At 32.1% G+C, this 9,107-nt stretch overlaps 1 protein-coding gene across 1 annotated transcript; it reads left to right on the top strand.

Annotated features, from left to right (window-relative positions):
- Positions 1-399: 399 nt before the first annotated feature.
- On the top strand, positions 400-5,496 carry LOC120780955. Its single transcript, XM_040113185.1, has 8 exons — positions 400-428; positions 2,376-2,408; positions 4,353-4,426; positions 4,477-4,575; positions 4,641-4,708; positions 4,775-4,987; positions 5,053-5,206; positions 5,264-5,496. The coding sequence occupies exons 3-8, from the start codon at positions 4,354-4,356 to the stop codon at positions 5,377-5,379; spliced, it is 723 nt and encodes a 240-aa protein (XP_039969119.1). The 5' UTR covers positions 400-428; positions 2,376-2,408; position 4,353; the 3' UTR covers positions 5,380-5,496.
- Positions 5,497-9,107: the final 3,611 nt, after the last annotated feature.

Below are 9,107 nucleotides of genomic sequence, written 5' to 3'. Positions count from 1 at the left end.
AAACATTTTCAGCTGTTCACTAACACTGTTACATTTTCTGGAATTTTCAATTGAATGGGAGAATACGTACATAAGTAAGATAGAGAAAAACTATCGACATTCTAAACATATTGTAATATTAACTTGCTAGAATAGGAGAGACGAATGCCCAATTTTTCAAGAAGAAGAAAACGAAAAGCGCAGTTTATTTTGGATTTTAAAGAGGTAAGTTCGTTACTTGATAATTTGATACTTTATAATTAATTTCTATTATTTATACATACATATGTATATTATTAATTTCTTTTGTATAGAGAAACTAAAAGGCTTTACTAGGAGAAAAAGGTAAGAATTGTGAATTGAATGTTGTGTGTATAATTAAAAATTTTAATATTACAGAAAACATTTGGAGGATTCAAATATATTGGGTACAACAAACAAATAAGAGAGTAAGTTTTAAATTAGTAAAGCTAAATAGTGCATATTTATTTCAAAAAGTTGCTATAGATTGTGCATTTTTGTGAAATATGTAATTTGTACTTTATATCTACATATATATGTATATACAGTGTCGGACAAAACTCATTGGACTAACACGAGTGTCTCATATATTCCGTCATAACTTTTTACATAGATGCATTAGAAGAATATTTTTTTTTGCAAAAGAGAGATCACATATTCTATATTAAGAAACAATGAAATTTTATTTTTCAACTTTCATGTAAGATTTATAAATTATAGTAGAATGGAAAAAAGTGAAAAATTCGTGCGACATAACTCATTGGACTTTAGCTAAATACGAAAATAAATTAGTTTTAATTTAATATTTTACTGAGTAGCCGTTATTTCTTTTGATAACAGCATATCTTTTAAGCATAGATGAAATTAAATTACTAATATGTGTGTCATTTACTCCATTCCAGGCTCGTTTTAAGGCATCAGATAGCTTGTTTTTATAACCGTGAACCTGTTCCCTGTTAACTTGCCTGTTGACAATTTTCCATAAGTTTTCAATCGGGTTCATATCAGGAGACTGGTCGAACCATCTCATAATATAAACTTTTTATTCCAAAAAGCAATCCTTCACAACTTTGAGGGTGTGTCTGGGGTCATTGTCATGATGAAACTGCCAATCAGGCTGCATTTTTTGGATAGCGTGAAGTAACATTTGGGTTTGCAGTATATTTTTATATTGGAACCCGTCCATATTCCCTTCTATTCTGTAAATAGGTCCTACTCCTTGACCAGAAAAGCATCTCCACACCATTATATTACTCCCACCATGCTTTGCTGCACCCTGCAAATGTCGACGTATAAACGCTTTCCTGTTGGTCTTCGTACACCTGTCATTCCATCTGAGATCTGCAAATTAAATTTGGACTCATCTGAAAACAATATCGACTTCCATTGCTCTAAAGACCAATTGATATGCATTTCTAAAAGTCCAAATGTGCTAACCGATTTTTTTGGAAATACTTTATGGTTTTTTCGCAGCACGGAAGCTAAAAAGACCAGCATCACCGGCGCGTCGTTGTACTGTACGCATACTTACTCTAAGTTGTAAGCTATCTACAACTTTTTTTGCTGATATCTTTGGATATTTTTTAAACTCGCCCACTATTCGCATGTCATCCTTTACCGAATTCACTCTAGGACGTCCTCCAATATTAAGTTTTGTAACGGTTTCTTCAGCTTTGTTCTTGCGTAAAATAGCAGAAACAGTTGATTTCCCCAGAGAATAATTTTTACAAAGCTCCTTTACCGCACATTTTTTGAGAATTCACTTAAAATTAATAATTTAAGTTCAGCTGAATGTGTTTTCAAAACCATTTTTAACTAAAATAATTTTTTAGTAGCATTATTCGGGAAAAGTTTAAATATTTCACAACACACCCGTTCTCATTAAAATAAACAATTCGGAGATGAGTGATCTACGATTTATAATTATAATTACCTGCAAAATTCTTTCCCCGCCAGATAACGGCAAATTAATTCATTGGAAGTCGAAATAACGATATACAAAGTGTTAGTCCAATGAGTTATGTCGCACGAATTTTTTGCTTTTTTCCCTTCTGTTATAATTTATAAATCTTACATAAAAATTGAAAAATAAAATTTCATTGTTTCTTAATGTAGAATATGCGATCTTTCTTTTGCAAAAAAAATTATTCTTTTAATGCATCTATGTAAAAAGTTATGACGGAATATATGAGACACTTGTGTTAGTCCAATGAGTTTTGTCCGACACTGTACATACATACATGTGTAAATGTAAAAAATTTAAAAATCAAAAATCTTTATCAAAGTAATATTTGTTGCTATATTATATTTTTTAATTAAACGACCACTTAATATTTTTAATTTTATATAATAATTATATAATATTTTTTTTTTAGTTTTCGACGTGGATATTTGATTCCTATCAATCAGTTAAGTTTTAGTTTTAAAAAATGAATAAGAAAACCTTTTCAAACCTCTTGAGCAAGGAAAAATCGAAATTTGAAGCTACGGTGGCAAAATTTCGAAGACTGAATGAATCTGTTCAAGAGGTTTCAAATGATAGTTTCGATAGGTTAGAGTTAGGGATTAGTGATAATGAACCAAGCACCAGCAGAGCAAGTGGTAATAGGTTTGAGGATTTTTATGATAGCGATAACGAAACCAATAGTAGGTATTTGTTTGAAGAAGATTTTCAATGTGTTGAGGAGGTTGAGGACCAGTCCGATAAAGTGGTCGAATTGAAGGCGTAGGCAATTAGAAATAATATTTCTCAAAATGCTCTCACTGACCTGCTTCAAACTTTAGATAAAGTTGGTGTTAATGGCTTGCCATTATCAGCGAAAACCCTCCTCGGAACAATGCGAGAAAAAGTTTGCGTTGAAGCCATACCAGGTGGAGAGTTTTTGTATTTTGGAATAGAAGAAAACTTAAATTCTCAAGAATTTGACTTCTTAGAAAATTACGAAAAGGTGGATATTGACGTTGGAATAGACGGACTGCAATTAACAAAGTCGTCAAAAAATTGTCTGTGGCCTGTCATGGGTTCAATAGCCAATTATCCTCATGTTAGTCCGTTTTTAATTGCCTGCTTCCAAGGAAGAAGCAAACCAAATAACCCTGAAGATTTCCTTAGAGATTTTTGTAATGAGGTAGGTCTTCTTAGAGCAAACGGACTGAAAGTAGGTAGAAATCAGTTAATAAAACAGTTCGATATTAGGTCCTTTACCTGTGATTCACCTGCTCGCGCCTTTGTGACTGGAGTTATCTCTCATACAGGGAAAAATTGTTGTCCAAAATGTGTAAGCTCAAGTCGTTATCTAAAAGGGAGAGTTAGTTTTTCAACCAATGTAGGATCAGCGCGAACTGATGAAAGTTTTAGAATTAGGAGAGATGGGGAACATCATAGATTAGAGTATAGGGAGAAAGAAATTATATTAGAATCTGCAAATTTTAATATGGTTTCACAGTTTCCTTTGGAACCAATGCATTTAGTAGACTTAGGTGTAATGAAAAAATTATTAAAATTGCTTATTTCTAAAGGAAATATTTCCGTAATGAATGAGAAGCTGCGTTATTTGGCAAAATATGTACCGTCCGAGTTTTGTCGAATAGTGCGTGACTTTAATGAAATAAGCAATTGGAAATCAACAGAGTTCCGACAGTTTTTGCTATATACAGGTATATTTGTTTTAAAAGACTGCATTGATGAATGCCTGTACTATCATTTTCTTTTGCTTCATGTCGGAATTCGACTTCTTTCATATGAGCAGTCAGAAGAACACCAATTAAATGTAGCTGACAAAATTTTGCAAGAATTTGTTAATTTGTTTTCAAGTATACACGGCGAACACCTAATCAGTTTTAATGTACACGGCTTATTACATTTAACTGACTGCGTAAGACGGTTTGGCGCGATTTATAATTTCTCCGCATATAAGTTTGAGAATTATATGCAAACATTGAAGAAAATGATAAAAAAGCCGGATAAAGTATTGCAGCAATTAAAAAATAGATATTATGAGAGAAAGAATATGTATGCAGCTTCTAGCAAAGTTTCAAAATTTGGGGTATTTTCGTTAGATTTTAAAAAAGATAAGGATAGCTTTTGTTATTCAGAGAAAACAGGGCCGATAAAACTCATTGGCGAAAAAATAGAGGGCGATGTTTTTATAGGCCTTCTTTTTTCTGAGACTTACGATTATTTTCAAGAGCCAATTGCTTCTGCAGATTTAGGCATACTTGTAGGTAAAGTTTCAGAAAATGAGGTAGTTTTAAGTAGGTTAGATATTAAATATAAGTATTTTTCCATACCTATAGATGATAAAATTCTTTTAATTCCACTCATTCATCACCTTTTTTATGATTTTTCATAGAATGAATTTCGATTACCTCGTAGAAGAAATCGATTCCGAAGTGGAATGCTCACAACCTTTGGGCCCCCAAAGAGGTTGCATTTAACATAAATATTTTTCATTTTTTAATAATATTTTTTTACAGATAAAGTGTTTAAACCAAATTCTTACAATCTCGTTTGCGCTCCTCCAGCAGAACTATCAGAAATTGTGGTACCGTCACCATCGTCTGGCGGCCATGCAGGTATAATGTATTAATATATAAATATATTAGTATTTGTTTTATAAAAATACATTTATGTTTTTCAGATATAATCCAGAAGCTGGATGCTATTGAGACCCGTCTCACTGCCATTGAGAAGTCCCTAACAGACAAAGTAAGTAACGCAGTATTACAGTACCAAATTAAAACAGAAGCTAATTTTTATATTTTAATTTTTTAGATGCCAGAGAAGGCCGAGGTGCAGGCGCACAGTAAATTATTGCGCGAATGCCGCGTCATTGCGGCAAAGACGCACCATTCAATTAGCCGCATCACCGGTGATTTGGAGGACGAGCATTACGTGGAGCTCGCTTCGAAACTGCCCATGTCATCGGAAGAGCACGTGCGCTTCGTGGAAGACAAACTTTCCCAAAAGGAAAGCACGGATGCTATGGTAAATATTTCGTTTTTAAATATTATGCGATTGTAATATAATTTACTGTAATTTTTTTTTTACAGATGCGGCTAATATTGAAATCAAAGGGCGCAAAAGGCAGTGTGGACGGCGTACTTCGTGGTTTGTTTTCAGACGATGTAATGTACCATTACAATTTAGAGGGGCGCAAGGAGAAGAAACCCCTACTAAAACTAAAGTGCGTAGGGTTAGTTTTTGGTAAGTTTTTTTACTGGTATATATTTGAATGCCTTAACTTATTACGTTTAATTTTAGATATATTTCCTGACAAGGATAAAAGCAGTATATGTGGGGAGCTCCGGAGATTTGTGGCCTTAAGCCACAATCGTTATAAACAGAAGAAACATAAACTAAGGGCTAAACTAATATAAGTTTTATTATTATTACTTATATATATTAGTGTTAAGTTGTAAATATTAGTTTTAAGTTGTACATATTAGTTTTAAGTTGTAAATATAAGTTTTAAGTTGTACATATTAGTTTTAAGTTGTATATATTAGTTCTAAGTTGAAGTGTCTAATTTTACTTTTAAAAATATGAATTTTTACAATTATAATTTTTAAACTCAAATAACTTGTATATAATTTTTCTACCGAATGCAATAATAATCATATTATTAATTTAATTAATATCTGATTTTGATTTTATTATTAAATAAAGCAAAATAATTTAAAAAAATGACTTTTATTTAAAATAATTGAATTTGCTAGAAGTAACAAATGGGTAACAGAAATGCTTGTTCCTGCTAACATGATTACATGTTAAAGGTAACAAACTGATAACCAAAATAATAACACTAACAGATATTCGGGTAACAAATACTTTTTGTTATCCATAATACATAGGTAAGCTTTGCGCTAACAAAAGAATTTGTTACCCGTAACATACTGTGAAGAGATTTGCTAACAAATGTAGGTATTCTGTTAGAACAAGGCAGCATGCGATATTTGCCATTGGTTAGAGCGAGATAACCATTGAACATTAAATAGGTATGTGTTACTTTTTTCCCACTCTCTGAACAAAAGTAACAAATATTTTAACGAATGCAAAAGTGAACAATAACAACTCGTTTACACGTTTGCTAACAACTACCCGTCTTGCAGGGTTGTTATTGTTCACTTTTGCATTCGTTAAAATATTTGTTACTTTTGTTCAGAGAGTGGGAAAAAAGTAACACATAGCTATTTAATGTTCAATGGTTATCTTGCTCTAACCAATGGCAAATATCGCATGCTGCCTTGTTCTAACAGAATACACACATTTGTTAGCAAATGTCTTCACAGTATGTTACGGGTAACAAGTTCTTTTGTTAGCGCATAGCTTACCTATGTGTTATGGATAACAAAAAGTATTTGTTACCCGTATATCTGTTAGTGTTATTATTTTGGTTATCAGTTTGCTACTTATAACATATAAACATGTTAGTAGGAATAAGCAGTAACAAAATTATTTGTTACCCATTTGTTACTTCTAGAAAATTCAATTCTTTTAAATAAAACTCAGTTTTTTTTTATTATTTCTCTTTATTTAATAATAACATCAAAATAATCAAATATTTACTTAAACTAATAGCGAGCTCCACGTAATGCTCGTCCTCCAAATCGCCGGTGATGCGGCTAATTGAATGGTGCGTCTTTGTTATACGCATCCAAATGATCCAAATGATTTCTGTAATATTACAAATTTTAATTACACACACGACATTCAATTCACAATGCTTAGCTTTTTCTCGTCTTTTTCGTTTACTCTATCTGAAAATGCTGGATGGAATTCAGAAGAAGAAATGCGTCGCTGTAAGATCGAAATTCTGGATAAGCTATCAATGAAAATATCCACCCGTTTCACAAATTTGGAAAGCTTAATGACCGTTTTGGTTTTCTTTGTGATTTTGAACAAATTATAGAACTAACCAGAGACTCATACAATGACAAACTCGTCAAAATTAAAGAAAAATGCCAGCAACTTTCCGAATCCTATCCAGATGACTTGGATAACGAAGATTTATACAGTGACATCCAAGACGTCCTACTTTTATTAAAGAGAGCGAAGAAAAACGAAGAACAAATTGGATATTCGTCAGAAAAAGTTTTATTATACATTTCTTCAATGGGACTGGAAGCCTACAAGACGTTAGCGACAGCTTTAAGAATACTACTCAGTATACCTGTATCAGTTGCATCTTGTGAAAAATCTTTTACCAAACTTAAATTGATCAAATCTTACTTGAGATCGACCATGGGTCAGAGTAGATTGTCCAATTTTGCGATTCTCTCAATAGTATGTGAAACTGCTTTAACTTTAAATTACAATGATATGATATGTGATTTTGCAGCGATCAAAGTTAGAAAAGTGCATCTTTAAGTTCTATCACTATTTTTAAGAAAGATATAAGCCAAAAGATGGCTATGTTCGTAAATGCATCATGACTTGCAGCATAAGCAACAGTAGCAACACTGCAAGTTTGACGTTTGATACTTCTTATACAATTTTTGACAATTTGCAGATACATTTGTTTGCATTTTTGAACGCGTATAGTACTAAAATGGAAATTTTGCTGAATCTAACACTAGACGAAATTTGTGAGCAATGAAATGATAGATTTTCTTTAAATTTAAGAAAAAGAAGGGTATTGTAGTCAAAAAGAAAAATTTGTAGGTACAAATGTTTGTCTTTAAAAAGAAAAATACCTAAAAACAAATCATTTATTAAAACAATAAAGTCGTTTCCCGAGGACATATTCAACCGTACTCTCAGCAATAACTGCGTCTCCGCATTACTGAGATTTTCACTAAAAATTTAAAAATATTAATTTATACAATTATTATCAACATAATTTAACTAAATTCCAATACAAAAATTAAAATAAAACAGATTTGCACTTACTTTTCGTCAGACATAGTAGTTAAATGCAGTAAACAATTTTTTGATAGAAATTATGTATGACAGTTGATAGAAGTGTTACTTTTTTGAACGCTTGATTATTGCAGTGTTGCAATATTGCATTTCTGAACGTTCTGTTTGTTATGCAATCGTCATGATGCGCGTCATGATGCATTTACGAACATAGCCGATATAAGACAAATTCAAAGACTGAAGAGTATTCGACTAAAAATTAATATTTTTCATTGTTATTCAGATTATTACATTGGGAGTGTACAACTCTTTGCCTTTTATAATAAATTTTGTAAAAAAAAATTGTTGAAGTATTTTTCTGAATATTAAAAAAGAGCGAAGATCGTTTTGCCGCAATTTTGACAATGAAAATATCTTGAAACACATTTGTGGGTTGTGGAATCTAAGTCGTTCGGACCGACAATGTGTGTTTTCGATGAGTTTTCACTGACAACTCACAAATTTATTTGTTTGTATTTTTTCTTTTCCATTTTTCAGTATCAATTGGGGGATTCTCTTGCCCTTGCAAGATTGCACGATGACACAAAATGCAAATATCCAATACCGAAATGTGCAAGGCCAAGTAAGCATCCATTGCAGAATCTAGTGATATATCCGTATGAACGGCTGATTGGGTCAATTTATTGAGAATGACTATTGTGCATGACTAGTGAATTAGCGCACCTCTGTACACATTCTTAACAAAAAACTGTAACAAATCTTTATAATTTAAATAGAAATTATAAAATCTATTTAAAACTTACCATTCTCAACAATTTAGCGACGAAATTTGAAAGTTTTTACATGGACGAAAACCAGTTTTTCCCACGAAAATGCAATAGATCGTAAACGATGAAGTAATGGATATTTCAAAAAAATTTAGTTTGCTAAATTAAACATATCGAACAAATATTTGTCTAACATTTTGTATTTCTAACCAAATTTCGTGTGCGGAATCGTTGCAAATGTTGAAAAAGACTGACGATGATACAGTTTTATCAAAAATACAAGCCTACGCGTGGTACAAAGCCTTCAAAGACATCCGAGAGATCGTTGAAGAGATGCCTCGTTCTGGACAACCTTCGACTCCTTCAACTGATGAAAGGTAAAATATGTGGAGCTTGAAAATCGTCAAGTGTTTTAGAGATAGCTAAAGAGTTTGACATCCCTCGCGAATCAGTTCGAGTGATTTTGGGTATAAAATGCG

The sequence above is a fragment of the Bactrocera tryoni genome, unplaced genomic scaffold (assembly GCF_016617805.1).
Source record: "Bactrocera tryoni isolate S06 unplaced genomic scaffold, CSIRO_BtryS06_freeze2 scaffold_25, whole genome shotgun sequence".
In the NCBI taxonomy this organism is placed as follows: domain Eukaryota; kingdom Metazoa; phylum Arthropoda; class Insecta; order Diptera; family Tephritidae; genus Bactrocera; species Bactrocera tryoni.
The sequence above is the reverse complement of the archived record's forward strand: the minus strand, read 5'-3'. Positions and strand labels throughout refer to the sequence as shown.

Excerpts from the sequence above, each read along its gene's own strand:
- LOC120780955 (XM_040113185.1), top strand. The coding sequence starts at position 4,354 with ATGAATTTCGATTACCTCGTAGAAGAAATCGATTCCGAAGTGGAATGC. Across the intron at positions 4,427-4,476 it reads ACCTTTGGGCCCCCAAAGAG|ATAAAGTGTTTAAACCAAAT; the intron begins GTTGCATTTAAC and ends ATTTTTTTACAG. Across the intron at positions 4,709-4,774 it reads AGAAGTCCCTAACAGACAAA|ATGCCAGAGAAGGCCGAGGT; the intron begins GTAAGTAACGCA and ends TTAATTTTTTAG.